This window comes from Emydura macquarii, unplaced genomic scaffold, assembly GCF_026122565.2.
Source record: "Emydura macquarii macquarii isolate MOO-44397 ecotype Brisbane River unplaced genomic scaffold, CSIRO-AGI_Emac_v2 contig_2676, whole genome shotgun sequence".
Classification (NCBI taxonomy): Eukaryota; Metazoa; Chordata; order Testudines; family Chelidae; genus Emydura; species Emydura macquarii.
In genome coordinates, this window is record NW_027132813.1 from 8,339,664 (window position 1) to 8,356,887 (window position 17,224).

General features: G+C 44.5%; 1 protein-coding gene across 5 annotated transcripts in view; it reads right to left on the reverse strand.

Annotated features, from left to right (window-relative positions):
- GALNT14 (polypeptide N-acetylgalactosaminyltransferase 14) overlaps positions 1-17,224 on the reverse strand; it is a 193,156-nt gene that overhangs the window by 71,759 nt on the left and 104,173 nt on the right. For all 5 annotated transcript variants that reach the window (XM_067564818.1, XM_067564817.1, XM_067564816.1 and 2 more), the window contains exon 3: positions 2,955-3,053. In XM_067564818.1, coding sequence (XP_067420919.1) covers positions 2,955-3,053 — 99 coding nt within the window. The remainder of the gene's footprint in view (positions 1-2,954; positions 3,054-17,224) is intronic.

Sequence of the window (17,224 nt, forward strand, 5' to 3'; positions counted from 1 at the left end):
TTCCCCCTTTTCTTTTTGTTTGAACTTGCCTATTGAGATCACCCTTACAGGTGCATGACAGCGAGGAGACGTTGCCTCCCTCTGCGATTAACAAGGAGAGATGGCCACGCACACATACAGGGATGTCCTGACGAGACCCAGGCCAGAGAGAGAGGGACCCAGATAACATTGTCATCCCTACCAACTCCAGCTGAATCCCAAACACCATCTGAGATGAAACAGGATTGGACGTTAACAGCTCAAGTCCATCTCAACTAATTTTTCTCTTTTCTCCCAATGGACAGTTATTACCATCTTTGATACCCTCTAAGAGAGTTCAAACATGGGTTTATTTCCCTCTAAATCTCTCTCCAACTAAAAGGAAAGGTAACAAGAAATGTGAAAATGAGTTTTTCCTTCCTTTCTATATATTTAATAAAAGGTTAAAAGGCTTTTCAATGGTGTGTTTGCCATGATACTTATAAGAGACCAGGGGTTCACATTCTGGCCTAGCAGTCACAGCTGGGCTGGTGTCACCAAGTCAAAGGTGGTCATGAGGCAGTAGTCAGCACGAAAGGAACAGAGTAATTGCTAGAGCCGGGATCAATACGCAAGAGCCAGGGTCAGAGTCAGGCCGGGGACGGAGACAAGATCAGCAAACAAGGTGAGGTATAGAGCAGAGGTGGCCAAACTTACTGACCTCCGAGCTCCCTACCCCAGTCTGGTAGGCAGAGAATGGGGCGGCATAGGGGTCCATGTGCTGCACGTTTACTGCAAAAGAGCCACATGTGGCTCGTGGGCCACATTTTGGCCAACTTGGAGAGTCACAGCAAGCCAGAAGTCTGCATAGTTGCCAAGACAACTCCCTGGGGCACCCTCCAGAGTTTAATAGTGAGCATGGGCCAATCAGATGGTCACAGGGTACTGTTGCTATGGTTCCTTTGGGTGGTTCTTCCTAAAGCACTTCATCTCCACAGTGCTCCTTGCATATGGTTCTGTGCAGCCTCCTGGTGGTGAGGTGGGAACATCAGTTGCTCCAGACTCCACAGACCCCGGCTCTGTTCCAGCAGCTACTAAGGAGGCTGAAGTCTCTGTATACCAAACCCTGAACCTTGTTTAACACTGTTTAATGTTGGACAGTGACTGGGTTATGCTAACATCTTTGGCATATATTCCATCTAACCGAATACAAGAAGAGTCAGTGCAGAGTGCTATGTGTCTATGAGATCCACACATACTCAGGCAGATGGTGACACGGTACAAGGTGAGAAGTGAAGGAGCTGGAATTGGGAGTGACACCATAAAGGAAAGCAGAAATTCATCTGCAGAACTGTCCCTAGAATTGGCCATGTCTTACCAAGAATGGGTTCTGTTCTCAGACAAATGAGGCCATCAGGGGCTCAAAGGGGTGAAGGAGATGTCTAGAAAGCAAAGACGAACCTGCCCTCGGTCAGCAACCTATTGTCTGATGGCAAAGGGCTCTTTAATTTGCATGGCTCTCACCAGTGCAGGCATGGGGCCAGGTCTTTAGCTGGTGTAAACTGACATAGCTGTATAGACTTTACTGGAACTATGCTGATTTACAGCAGCTGAGAATGTGATCTGAGTTGAAGTGGCCACAAATGAAATTCTGCAGGTATATGCCATGTTCTATGGACATTTGTCCATGTCACCAACACAGTACTATTGGTCATGTTTGGCAGACCTTTCTCCCCAGAACTGTGATAGCAGGAACAGATTCAAGTCACAACTGAGGCACAGACTTTTGAGGAGTAACTTTATGCAGTATCTGCCTGAACTGCAGGCTCTATTGCCTCTCAACAGATTAACAGGAGTTGCATATGTGCATGTACTAGAGCCTATTGCCTGGTTCCAGGCAGTGATATCACTAAATTAATTCCCTGCCATTCCAGGGGCCTCAGGCATTGATGCATTGCATTCTCTCTTGTTCTCTGCCTGAGGCACACAATAGTTTAGTCTCCTGAGGGCCATAATACTTTGGTCTAATTCCAGTTATTGGCTTGGGGTGGAGATGGCTGGATGGTGTTAACCTGTGATATACAGGAGGTCAAACTAGAAGCTCTGGTGATCCTTCTGGCCTTAAACTTGATGACTCTCTACCCTTCCCTCACTTACATGATCTTGAAATCCACCTGTCCAACGTTTATTATAGAAACAGGACTGAATTGCTGACAGAAGGTGTGGATAGGTTACAAGAAATCTTTCCATTCCACAGCAAAGGGTTTTGTAGACTCAAGACACACATTGGAATGAAATGCTTCTTTTAGAAAACCGGCAATGAAAATGAAGCATATACTATATTCCCCTACAGTAAACCACATCCAAGAACAAACCAACTAATGAAAGAATGGCCATGTGCCCAGACCTCTCCACAGCTCATTTACAAGAGCTCAGAAACTTGAATATGCAGTCTTTTGGTGAACCATCAGAGCTTCTTTTAACTCTCCTTGCTGGCATCACATGTGGGCTACAGGTGTCACTGGAGAAGCTCAAAAATGATACTAAAGCTGACATCTTCAAGCCACAAATATCCCTTGCCTACTATGCCAAAACACAGCTCAGCGTTGATAGTCAAATGATTATAAAAACTGCCATCCCAAGATCCAGCTAAACTGGTGTTCTGCTCCCGACAGCGACCACTGTCAGATACTCCAAAGGAAGCCACAGCTGTCTACTGCATAATGCACCTCCTTGTGCAAAACTACTTACAAGGGGTCAGATCTCATGCTGTCCTCAGCTAGCAATCGTCTTAAGACCTAGATTGGTAGCCTTTGTAATTTTACCCTGGTATGTGTAACTGAAAATGCTATTATTGTTCATGCAAACGTCTAACTCTTTTTTGAAATGTGAAGAAATATCTGTTATACTGCGAGGAAAGCGGCACACACTTTTTTGGAGGAGGATCGTAAAAACCATACTGCCCTCACATATTCCTTTGCATGAGTCTGGCTTACCTTCTGATAGTTCTTAATAGGGTGGACCTGGCTTCATTGTGGAAGGTGATGATGATACTTGTTGATGGAAGATCTGGCCGATAGTGCAAAGTAGTACATCTGAGTAGGTGGAAAAGATACAGATATCACTAAAGTTGATGGAATGTAAAATGATAGCTTGTTTAATAGACACACACATTAAAGGCACAGTGTAAAGGTAGATGGCACTCATTCAGGGTTCTCCTTGCACTACTAAAATAATGGGTTTCTGAGCTATTCATTTCTGTTTGACCCAGAACCTATAACACCCTATTGCATGGGACAAAATGACTGGGAATTCTACCATTCCCCTTCCAGCTTTGTTTCTGAGTGGAGGTAATCCTACTGTGACTAGCAATGGACATCCCCAAAGAGGTTCAGCTTATAGCCACAGTACTTATGGAACCCAAACAGACTTTTGATGAACCCATCCTGGCAAAAATATTGTTACACCACAACTCAAACAGAATTATGCAGTGGGGCCAGCCCAGAAGAGCTCTCTGCTTTGGTGAGAATTCATCCTTTATGAATGGACGATGGAAGAGTGCCAGATACATGATAAAGTGACTAGCCCTATCCTTTTCCTACACTTGGAGATTAGGACACAGGGCACAGGATTCTTCCTCTCTAGCTGGCCCCTTCCAGAAGGCTTGGGATGGGCTCCCAGATCTTGGGGATCTTTTGGCTGAGAAATGATCACACCACACTGAAAACATCTGCTCATCCAGCCCTGAATGGTGTGTGAGCAAATGCATAAAGAATATTTCTCAGATGTAGCTAAAGTCACACTTTATGGAAGGATCTCAAAGCACTTTATACACATTCATTACTTATGTTCACAATACTGCATAGCTGGTACTATTTCTCTTACTTTACAGAAAAGTCAATTGAGGCACAAAGAGGTTAAGTGAGTTGCCCAAGGCTACATGTTGATGTAATGGAAGAACCACAATTAGAACCTAGATATAGAATCATAGAATATTAGAGTTGGAAGGGACCTCCGGAGGTCATCTAGTCCAACCCCCCCGGCTCAAAGCAGGACTAGCCTCAGCTAAATCATCCCATCCAGGGCTTTATCAAACTGCAGCTTAAAAACCTCTAAAGATGGAGATTCCACCACCTCCCTAGGTAACCCATTCCAGTGCTTCACCTCCCTCCCAGTGAAAAACCTTTTCCTAATATCAAACCTAGACCTCCCCCACTGCAACTTGAGACCATTGCTCCTTGTTCTGTCATCTACTGCTACTGAGAACAGCCTACCTCCATTCTCCCTGGAACTGCCCCTTAAGGTAGTTAAGATCCCTCCTCATTCTTCTCTTCTGCAGACTAAACAAGACTAATTCCCTCAGTGTCTCCTTATAAGTCTTGTGCTCCAGCCCCCAATAATTTTTGTTGCCCTCCGCTGGACTCTCTCCAATTTGTCCACATCCTTTTTGTAGTGGGGGCCCCAAAACTGGACACAATACTCCAAATGCGGCCTCACCAATGCCAAATAAAGGGGAAGAATCACTTCCCTCGATCTGCTGGCAATGCTCCTACTAATGCAGCCCAATATGCTATTAGCCTTCTTGGCAACCAGAACACACTGCTGACTCATATCCAGCTTCTTATCCACTGTGTCCCCCAGGTCCTTTTCTGCAGAACTGCTGCCTGGCTCATTGGTCCCCAGTCTGTAGCTGAGCATGGGATTCTTCCATCCTAAGTGGAGGACTCTGCACTTGTCCTTGTTGAACCTCATCAGATTTCTTTTGGCCCAATATTCCAATATGTCTAGGACACTCTGTATCCTAACCCTACCTTCCAGGGTATCTACCATTCCCTCTAGCTTAGTGTCATCTGCAAACTTGCTGAGGGTGCAATCCACCCCATCCTCCAGATCATTAATGAAGATGTTGAACAAAACTGGTTCCAGGACCAACCCCTGGGGCACTCCGCTTGTGACCGGCTGCCAGATAGACATCAAGCCATTGATCACTACCTGTTGAGCCTGATGATCTAGCCAGCTCTCTATCCATTTTATAGTCCATTCATCCAACCTACACTTCTTTAACTTGCTGATAAGAATACCGTGGGAGACTGTATCAAAAGCTTTGTTAAAGTCAAGGTATATCATGTCCACTGCTTTCCCCACATCCACAGAGCCAGTCACCTCTTCATAAAAGGTAATCAGGTTGGTCAGGCATGACTTGCCCTTGGTGAATCCATGTTGACTGTTCCTGATCACCCTCCTCTCTTCTAAGTGCCTTAAAATGATTCCTTGAGGACCTACTCCATGATTTTTCCAGGGATTGAGGTGAGGCTGACCAGTCTGTAGTTCCCTGGATCCTCTTTCTTCCCTTTCTTGAAGATGGGCACTATATTTGCCTTTTTCAATCATCAGACACCTCTCCCAATTGCCACAAGCTTTCAAAGATAAAAGCCAATGGCGCTGAAATCACATCAGGCAACTCCCTCAGCATCCTCGGATGCACTGCATCTGGCCCCATGGATTGTGTATGTCCAATCTTTCTAAATAGTCCTGAACCTGTTCCTTCAGCACTGCGGGATGTTCACCTCCTCCCCATTCTGTGCCGCCCAGTGCAGTAGTCTGGGAGCTGACCTTGTCTGTGAAGACAGAGGCAAAAAAGGCATTGAGTACCTCAGCTTTCTCCACATCCTCTGTCACTAGGTTGCCTCGCTCCCAGTCCTTTGCTCTAACCACCAGACAAGACTCCTTTCCATTTCTGATGCCTCTCAGAGCTACCAGTACTACAACCCCAGAACAGAAAGGCTCTTCCTTTTCAGAGTCACTCACCAGTGCAAACATGTGCTTGGTTCTGTTTCTAACACAAACGAGCTGAACCTACAAACAAGTGCACAGTGTGTAGCATTTCAAGAACCAAAGAGAGTTAAAGAAATTGAGATTTCAGTGCTGATTGGGGAGAAAACTGCAGTCAGCTGTTATTTTGGGTTATTAGAACACATTTCCGTAAGAGGAGAAGCAAAGAGGTCTGGTTATAACACCAGCAGTTTTGCTGCCTCTCTACAGCATTTGTTTTCTCAAGGAAGCTAGAACACATCTTCATATGATCTAATGGCTATAGCTCTGAACTGAAAATCAGGAGACCTGGGGTTCTGTTTCTACATCTGTCAATGATCTTGGACAAATCAGTTCACTTCCCTATACCTCAGTTTCTCCTCCCACCCTTCTATCTTGTGTGTTTAGCTTGTAGACTCTTTGGAGCAAGGACAGCCTCTAGTTAATGTTTGCTTAGTGCTCATCACAATGGGACCTCGATTTCAAACAGCTAGGGACTCTGGTATTGCCATAATGTAACTAACAATTCATGCCCCCTTATTGTTCCCAGATGTGAGTATTCCTTCGCTTCTCGGCCTTTTGTGGTAAAAATAACCTAGTGTAAAATGGCACATGAAGAAGTTTTACGTCAATCTATACAAGTGATTGGACGAATGAAGAACAATCGCCCAAAGCTCATTGTGTGTAGAGGCCCTTCCATCTAGCCACCTTCACCCCACTGTGTTCACGCCTCTAGTGTTTCATGGAGGCTGCAGGAGCTCTGTAGTTGGATCCCCAAGTCTTTGCCTTTCACCACTATCAATGGGTTTCTCTGTCGAACTGGAAAACAAATCTGTCTCTTACAAGAAGAACAGTTTTAAAAAGTCTCTTCTGATATATTTTATTGGTTCTTCTGCCACAGAAACTCTGGGACCTGATGCTAATCTGACTCACGGCAGGTTGGCACAATCGCCTTTCATGGAGTTATTCCTCATTGACACCAGCAAGAATGAGATCAAGAAGCAGGTCTTCAGCACAAGGTTCTGGCACGAGGTTAGCCATGACATTTTTATTCCACGTCCCACTTTAGCAGCTTTGTGACCATCATGTAGAATTCTCATTGTTTGTCTCAGAAGGCTTGGAGTGTCACACTGTGATCTATTTTTAACTGAGCCTGCCCATTCTGTCACTATTTACTCCAGCAGAGTAGACGGAATCCCTGATAGTTTATTCTGTTTGATTTATATTCTATGTGGGTGGTTTAAAACAGCAGAAAAAGGGAGAAATCTCCCTTTATAGGACTGAACTCCAATGCAGTTTTGTCTATTGACCTTCTAGTCCTGTAAGTGCACAGACTATCAGGATGGTAAGTGAGAGTTAGAGAACAGAGTACAGAAGGGTCAAATCTACAAAGTGGAAATCTTAGTTGAACTTGCTGAAAGTCTCAACACACACCTGTAGCTTTTGTTCAGGCCCATCCCTAGAAAAGGGAAACATATTATAAACCATATTCTGCCACCGGTGCTCATTTATGATCCTGACTACGGTTACTGCTAAAAAGGACACACCAGATCTCCCTATTGGCCTATCCTTTTCAGTATCATGTATCCACCAGGAGCCAACACCTGATCCTTCAGAGAGAAATGAACACCCACAAGGCACCTAACAATGCTGTACATACTACTGGAGAAAAAATCCTTCCAGACCTCTCTACAGACGAACAGCTCATGCCCTGAAATGAAGCATAAGATTCAATTACCTTTGTGATATTTGTCTGCATTCCTTCAACAGTCAGGAAAATTATAAAACTAGCCAGCCCCAGTTTTAAATCCAGCCATGGAATTTGTTTTACTGACTTCTTGAGGCAATGAATTCCATAGGTTTGCTATAAGGCAAATAAAGAACTGGCTCTAACTGTTTCTAAATTCACTTTCTTTAATTACACAATGTGGCCACTGGGACAGGATAGAAAGAAGAAACAGTTTTCATTACAGTCTTCAGAATGTTGAGTCCAGTATCTAGAACCACAGCCCCTCTACCAGTCTCCTTCTCAAACTAAAACATCTTAGATCTCGGAATCATTGTGATCCTCAGCTGGCTTCACTGATTTCAATACAGCTATACTGATTTACACCAGATGAGTATCTGACTCCAAAAATCCAGATAAACCTCTAACATCTTTGCTGCTGTTTTGGGGTCCTTGTATCCTTCACTGTATCCTTCAAGTGAAACAGCTGAACCGGAATGCAGTACGGCAGCCAATGTCCAACATCATTTTACCTGTATCACATTTTCCAAGAGGTTTTCTATCCCACCTAAGCAGCTTGTATGCTCTTTTATAACTGCCACTGCACAGTGGCCAGACATCTTCACTGTGTTATCCAAAATGAATCATATTTCCCTTCTCAGAAGATCCTGAGAGTTCAGAGCCCTTCAAGATATAGAAGCACTGATGGAATTGGGCCATGTGCAAAACCTTTCATTTATCTAAGTTACATTTCAGGGATGCTGAGAGTTACGCAGCTACCAAACAGCAACTCACCATGCTCTGCCCTAAGTTAAAATACCATGTCACTTTGGTCTGCAGAAGAGAAGAGTGAGGGGAGATTTGATAGCAGCCTTCAATTACCTGAAGGGGCATTCCAAAGAGGATTGAGCTAGGCTGTTCTAGCTAGCAATGGTCTCAAATTACAGTGGGGGAGGTCTAGGTTGCATATTTAGGAAAAGCTTTTTCACTAGGAGGGTGGTGAAGCACTGGAATGGGTTACCTAGGGAGGTGGTGGAATTTCCATCCTTAGAGGTTTTTAAGGCCTGGCTTGACAAAGCCCTGTCTGGGATGATTTAGCTGAGGTTAGTCCTGCTTTGAGCAGGGGGTTGGACTAGATGACCTCCTGAAGTCCCTTCCAACCCTAATCTTTTATGATTCCTGTGTGCAATACTGGCACACACAGTAGAGTTTTTCCTATAAGCCTATATGAGAACTAAAACTAAAACACCTCTCTGAACTGAATGCTGCTTGCTTTGCATAGGCTCAGCTACAGACTGTCTGATTTCTATCTCCATGTTACTTATAAACTATTACTGTCTCTCCTAACTGCTCCCAGATGTTCATCCTTCCGCCCATTTTGAACATGGCACAAAGAAGGAGTTCTGTGTATGATATTTTTGGCAACGTAATGAAAGGGTGTGGAAAGCACTTGCAAAACACGTCACCCAGCCGGGGGGGACAGTTTAGGAGAGGTGCAGATTTACTGATTCCACAGAGACATGATGCAGACTCCCTGTCTTTGGGTATAAGACACCTTTAAAACTCAGTACAATCACTTATGTACAGTACCAATCTGATTAGTGAGCGGCCAAGGTTTTCTTCAGGTAGGAAGTTGGTGGTAAGGCCAAAACTCCAAATCCAAACACTTCCAAGCTTGGATCCAAACTCTGCATGAGCAGAATCAAAACCCCAAGAGCCTGAGTGTCTACTGTCCTGCGCCTTATTGGCCTGGCCTTGCACTTATCAAATGGGCGTAAAGCACCACTGGTAAGGTTTTACACCCACGTTGCCCAGGTATAAATGACTGCACAAGGTGCAGGGCAGTGCAGACTTGGGATCTGAGGTCCAAGTGCACCATCATGCTGGAAAGCTCCTTTCTGACTCTGAACTCTGGCTGTAGTTGGGAATGGGAGGGTTCCTGAATCATGCTTTGCATATCTGACAGCAAGCACAATGGTGTCAAATCTTCTCCCACACCAGTTTTGTACTTGAGTAGCTCCAGTGGTGTTATTCATGATTAACACCAGTCTGAGCAAGAGGAGAAGCGGGCCCAATGAATGTGGAAATTTGTCAGTAGAATAGGAAGAAGAATGTAATGGCAGCTAAACACTTTGGCTCGTGAAGAGGCAGAGTTCCATTTAAGCTGTTGACTACAAGTGTTTTTTTGGCACTTGCTTGGGTGATAAAAACCACAGCTTGGAAAAGCATTAAATTCAGCATGTTCAGGATTATTGTGTGTGACAATTACATCTGGGGTAATTTCAATTTAATACCTCCCTGCAAGTGAAAATTGCAGCATGCCGCCCTAAAATTGCTGTAATAACGAAAATAAACCCGCTAAGAGCTGCCTGTGCTACCTCAGGCTGTCACTGGATAAATGCTTTCTGCGGCTTATAGTATCTCATAGGTCATCCAATTGCCAATAAGAAAAAAAAAACCCCCACAACATTTTTAGGAAACCAATAATTTTTTTTTTAAGATTGTTCCTTTAAAAAAATACTGCACTGCTAGTGTTTGCACTACAGTGTAGCTCACAGAACTCCGTGCATGCTCTGAAATCCTGCAACAATGCAGGGAAGAAGGACTAGCAGAACCAGTACTTATGCCAACCCCAGGTCAAGCTTGGCTGACCATAACATGGGATCTGTTCAGCCTCTGAGGTGCATGAAAGCCCAGAGCAGCATGACATGCCTGTCAATAGACAGAATTAACAGTAAGTTCTAACGACTTGCCAGAGAGAATTCTCCAAGGGATTCCAGGCTACACTGACTCCACTGCATTCATAAAAGTAAATAGAATGATAGGAACCATTAGGAAAGGGATAGATAATAAGGCAGTAAATATCATAATGACACTATATAAAACCATGGTAAGCCCACACCTGGAATACTGTGTGCAGTTCTGGTCACCCTATCTGAAAAAAGATATATTAGAACTGGAAAAGGTATAGAGAAGGGCAACAAAAATGATTAAGGGTATGAAACAGCTTCCATTTGAGGAGAGATTAAAAAGACTGGGATTTTTCAGTTTGGAAAAGAGATCATTAACAGGATATATGATAGAGGTCTATAAAATGAATGGGGTGGAAAAAGTGAATATGGAAGTGTTATTTACTCCTTCACATAACACAAGAACCAGGGGTTACCCAATGAAATTAATAGGTAGCCCAATGAAATTAATAGGCAACAGGTTTAAAACAAACATAAGGAAGTATTTCTTCACACAACGTACAGTCAACCAGTGGAACTCATTGCCAGGGGATGTTGTGACGGCCAAAACTACAACAGGGTTCAGAAAAGAATAAGATAAGTTCATGGCTATTAGCCGAGATGGTCAGGGATGCAATCCCATTCTCTGGGTTTCCCTAAACGTCTGACTGCCAGAAGCTGGGAGTGGATGACAGGGGATGTATCACTCTATGCTTGCCTGTTCTGTTCATTCCCTCTGAAGAACCTGGCATTAGTTTACTGTCAGAAGACAGGATACTGGGCTAGATGTACCATTGGTCTGACCCAGTATGGACATTCGTATGTTCTTATTAATTAATTAAGTCTTCCTTCCCCGTGAGGTAAGCTAACCCCATTTTTTTTGCCTGGGAAACTGAGATAGGGAGAAGTGAAAGGCTTGACTCTGCCAGCCTTATTCACACTGAGTAGTTCATTGCTTTACATCAATTTACATCAATGAGTCAGCTGGCAGAATCAGCCTCCACATGTCAACCACGGTGGCTCAGAATGTCTGTTTCAGAGACTGGAATAGACCAAGTCTGCTGACTCCCAGATCTTCAATCATTCTACTCTGCATCCCCTCTTTTGTAAATCCTCATTACAGAAATAAAGATTACATGCAAGCAGAACTGGCAGAAACATTTTTGATGGAAATTTTCCATTGAAAATGCCCTTTCTTCAGAATCAAAATATTTTGCGGGAACATGATGATTTTCTGATAAAAATTCATTTAAAAAATAATCAAAATGAAGTGTTTTGATGATGTTGAAACTTTTTTCCAAAATTTTCATTACATGGAAACGTTTGGAATTTGTTGTTCCTGGAAAACAGAAATTCTGGTTCCCAACCAGATCTACTTCCATATAAAACTAAGGGTTTTGCCAGTCTGTGAAAATAACCATTCTTCCATACAGTATCTCAGCCTACGGAGAAAGAGACAGAGCTGAACACATCCCCCAGTGCTCCACTCACCACTGAAGAACAGATCAAATGCCAGGTTCTGGTTCTACTCCTCAAAGCTCTCCATGAATTGGGCCCTGATGGTCCACTTTGGTATTCATGAGCAGGCCCTATTGCACACCACGGGTCTGTTAGCTACGCGGGTGAAACTTGAGTGAGCAGAAGACAGTAGTTTCTCTGTGGCTGGCCCACAGCTTGGGACCTCCCTTCCAGAAAAGATAATGCTGCACTTTTCAAAGGATCCTCAGGGCGTTCAGAACCCAGCTCCCATTTAATTTCACTGGGAGCTGGGTGCACTTCCATGCCGTTAAAAAACCCAGCCTGAAGTGACAGCAAATCTCACTGCCTTCAGGGCAAAATGCATGACCCATCTCATCAATATGGCTCTCCCGCATTGCCCACAACATGAATAACTAATGATAAATGATTATGTACCCTTCCCTCCCACATGAGAGGAGAGGGAGCTGAGACCAGAGATCAGACTACATAGTGGACCCACATAATTCCATAAAATGCTCAGATATCACAGTGATGATCATGGTGAAAACTGCATGAGGAAGGGAGAGGGAGATTTTACATGTTAATGGAAGCTCTTCCAATGCCACAAAGCTTTACTAGCCTTCTATCTCTTCAGTGTTGTTGGTTTTTTCTCCTCTCCAATGTAGTGTATAGGAATAAGGTAGCATCCATTTAAATGGTTTGTGAACCCTCTAGTGGTGCTCATCATGCTCTGTGTTTTGAAAGCCAGAAACCAGTCAAAACAGCAGTGTGTGTATATAGTTAAGCCTTCATTTTCCTATATAGTTAGTTAACAAGGTTACTTGGGAACCAACTGTGCCTGTGTTGTTGCTTCATACTGTTGATTGTTGTGCAAAGAGGAAAAGACATGACTTCCCCATATGTCCACATCAACATTCCTGGAAATCCTTATAAAGAGGTTGGAGGCAGTTTCCATGGGTTCCCAATCAATTACCATAGGTTTTATCTTAAAAAAAGAGAGAGTTAATGCAATGCTGGTGAAGGGTTAGTACTAGACTGATAGCTCAAGGGACTGAAGACCCCTGTTTATCCACAGAAGTATGACACAGGCAGCAGCACTGGTATCTTCCCATTGGCTCCACCTGACAGTGTGTCTCAACCCTGAGCTGGTGGGACCATGTCTTGGCATGGAGCATACTAGATCAGACTCAATGCATATTTGATCCTCACCCTCTCGATGGAGAATGATTCCACCAAGTCCAAGTGCTCAGATCAGGATTCCTTTCAGACTAGGTAGTTTTAACAGTGCTATTTAGAGTAAAACCCTTTGCTGCATGTTTATCAACTCAAAGAGAGATCATTTGGGTGCTCCCCTCTATCGCCGTCTGCTGCTTCTAACCCAGGTGTGGATCTGCTATCGACATTGTCCTGCCCTGGGAGTGCAAACCATTGCAGTTCTGTATTTGGTTCAGGGACTTGATAGAGAATTTGGAATACTAAAAGACACAGCACAGACCATGGTAGGACAGAAGAGGAAATAGAGGAGCTGACAATTAAAACTGCCTCCCCTTTGAGCTACTGCATAAACTAGAGATATGACTGAACCAAAATTCTAGGTTGCTCAGAATACAAGCTCACTTACAAATTTTGCATCAGAACTCCTCCTAAACCCTTGTGGTGTTTGAAATCCATAGCCTGACTTACTGACTTGGGCCCATCTATATAACAAAGTTCGTCTCCCCCCTACCACCTCCTTAAAAGACAAGGGCTTATACTAAAAACACCAACGAGACACATGATCATGGTGGTGCTACTGGTCACCAATGAAAACAAATTACAAAGGCGTAACATTTGTACCTAGTTCATCGGCTGGTAGATTAGTATCCCAGTTGGCCAGGTTTCCAAATAGGGTTTCCAAATTGTTTCTTTTTCCTCCTTTTCTGTGTGAATGCTCTGCAATTGCAGCACCATGTTCCCCATGCTTGTGCATAATCATAGAGCAACAATGATGCCTGCTTCTCTCTCTCACATTCTCCCTCTCTGCCTTGTTAACTTTCTTTAGGAGAGGATTATCCTTCTCCCCTCCATCCCCCAGCCACCACTCGCTAAGTTTCTGCTCATTATTCCTTTCTGCTTCAATACCATTCACTAGCCAGCAGCTCTGCTTTGAATTTTTAACATTCTCCATGTGGTCTTAACTTTCCCTCACCCAGCCAGCATCTTACAAAGCATTCTCTGCATATTCATTCTTAACAGCTGGCCCTGTCTGCAGAGTTACATCGTATTTCAGCTCCCTACAAATTCCCCTCCTCTCCCTTGAACTCAGAAATATAGGGAAAAGAGATTCAGACACAGTTTGGCTAAAATCATTCAGCTGTGCCCTCATTCTCCAAATCAGAGTTGTCCATATACTGCCAAAGTGAAGTACAAATGGAGGTTCACATCTTTCTTACATTTATCTCTCAGGTTCTCAGCTACAGATGGGCAAACCTAAAAACATTTCAGGGTTGGAGTTCAGATGAACACTCCAAAGTCTGCATTATTATCCAAAATAGATAAACCTCCTGAGCACAGATGTTGAGAGTTCCACAGTGATTTGATGAGCGTGAACTGTGAGTCATGACTCCACTACTGAATCAGAGGCAGAAAAAGACTCATGAGAAACAATATTAGAAAATATACTTCTTTTAATTTTATGTCATATTATAAGGTAATATTTCAGCAGTTGCATTGTGAGTTTCTGTGACTGTATATGTCACTAGACAGGAGAGAAACATGAATGAGCGTGAAGGGCTGGTCTTCAACATGAGGTTTATGCCATTGATGGGAAGGACCATTGATATCAGATGGACTGTTCATTTCTCTATGTAACATTAACAAGAGGACAAAAGACTCTATTGTTCCTCCCTACTTCCCGTGAAGATGAGTCATGCAAGTGAATTCTTCCTATCAGCTGAGTTTGCAGCTCAGAGCACATGGCAGGAGGGAGATGAACCCCCTAAAAAGAAGGAACTGATTATCTCTATGCAGCTTGAACTCAAGGGGGTCAAGGGTTTTCTGGCTATAAGCAAGTGATTCCCCAGTTGCTTAGCCTTGCTGAATCCTAAAATACATATAAAACTTGCTTATCATAGAAGCTTGTGTTATCTTTTGAAATTTAAGATTGTAACTCATTTGTGAACATAAGAACAGCCATACTGGGTGAGACCAATGGTCCATCTAGCTCAGTAGCCTGTCTTCTGACAGTGGCCATTGCCAGGTGCTTCAGAGGGAATGAATAGAACAGGTAATCATCAAGTGACCCATGCCATTGGTCATTCTCAGCCTCTGGCAAACAGCAATCCCTGCCTATCATGGGTAGTAGCCATTGATGGGACCTATTCTCCATGAAATTATCTAGTTCTTTTTTGAACCCTGCTATATTCTTAGCCTTCACAACATCTTCTGGCAAGGAGTTCCACAGGTTGACTGCATGTTGTGTGAAGAAGTACTTCCTTTTCTTCATTTTAAACCTGTTGCCTATTAATTTCATTTGGTGACCCCTAGCCTTGGTCTACAGTGGCGACGGAGGTTGGCGTAAAGTCACTTACATCGATTTCTGAACACCTGCGTCTACACTCGCACTGCAGTTAAGTCGACTTAAGATGCGGCAAAAGTCGACTTAATAAAACCACCTCTGCAAGTGGCGTAGTGCCTAATTCGAAGTTATTGCTTCGCTTTAGCGTCAGTGTAGACAGAACTTCACTTAAATCAACGTTATTGGTCTCCGGGGGGTATCCCACAATGCCCCGTTGTGACCGCTCTGGACATTCGTGCTGTGCTGTACCGTGGTCACGCTACCCGGAAATGTCCCCTCCCCTCAAGTCCCAGGAAAATTTGAATTTTCATTTTCTGTGCAGCCAGCGTGGAGAGAGCTTTGTTGCTGGACTCCTCATGGCTACTGCAAAGCCCAAACGCGCTCCAGCATGGAGTCGACCAGAGGTCTTAGATCTCATTGGTCTGTGGAGCGAGGAGTCTGTTCTGGCTCAGCTCAGAGCCAGAAAAAGGAATCTGGACATTTACGGGAAGATATCCCAGGACATGCTGGAGAAGGGACACAAGAGGGATGCGCAGCAGTGCTGCATGAAGATCAAGAAGTTGCGTCAGTCATATCAGAAAGCCAGGGAAGCTAGCAGCCGTTCTGGTTCCTCGCCCAAAACACACCGCTTCTATGATGAGGTGCACGCAATTCTCGGTGGCGATCCCACCACAGTGCCGCCCCGCAGCATTGATACCTCTGCTAGGTCACAGCCCATGGACAACGATGAGGACTCCGTGGACGAGGAAGCTGAGGAGAGCAGGGTGCAGGAGAGCGAGGTGTCCATTCGTCCAGAAAGTCAGAACATATTCCTGACCCCAGAGCAGTCCAGCAGCACACAGGACAGCACTAATGATCCCGGGGAAGGCACATCTGGTGAGGTTTTTTTCATCTTAGCAGTTCTGTCCTTTTACATTGGGGGGGGGGGGCAGGAAGGGGATTTCAGGCGTTTATCAGACTTTACTGGGGAGTTAGCCACAGAACAGATTATTTTTGTGATGAGATACGCTCCAATAATCATCAGTTGATATCTCACGGAAACTTTCATGTAGATATTCTGTTATCCTTCTCAAAAGGTTTCTGGGAGGGCTGCCTTGTTCCTCCCTCAATGGTAGGATACTTTGCCTCACCACGCTGCAATCAAGGGAGCAGGCATCATGGCAGAACACAGCATAGCGGTGTAAGGGCCAGCTGGTACCCGGCTGCGTGCAGCAAATCTTCCCTTTCCTCGTGCGTTACCCTCAGGAGACTGATATCGCTCATGGTCATCTAGGGAAGACGGTGCATGTTTAAAATACCCAAGCTATACAGCAGATACCCTGTACCTTTGTATTCCCCGTTGCAGTGTCCTAGCAAGTCACTTTGATTACTTTTATCTGCTTTAAGCAGAGACTATATAACGCCCCCCACTGCCCGTGCTGTCCGCAGATCCCCTTGCTTCCCATCTCCATATGGGCACAGCGAGCCCACCCTTCTGGGATGTTAGGAATGGAATGAGGGTCTGTGTTTGCCCTGTGTACTGCATGGAGAGTATTGTCTACATTGTTGCAGTTGTATCATTTTCTTCAGTCTGCTAACAATGGCTACCTTGTTACTTTCTTTTCATTCCGTAGACACCTCTGCCTTGGCCCAGCCCACTCGAACTGCTGCGGAAAGACTATCGCAGATCAGAAAAAGGAAAAAAACCCAAGAGATGACATGTTTGTAGAGCTCATGAACGCCTCCCGCAGCTGCAGAGACAGAGCTCAGAGCGTGGCAGCTGACCTTGTCCCAGAATATGGACATGAACAGGGAGAGTCGCAGAGAAATGCAGGAGCATGATCGCAGTACCACGCAGGAGATGCTGCGAATCATGCGTGACCAGGCAGACATGCTCCGGCGGCTTGTGGAGCTTCAGGAGGAGCAGAGGCAGGACAGAGTCCCGCTGCAGCCCTCCATAATGCTCCTCCACCTAGGGCTATGTTG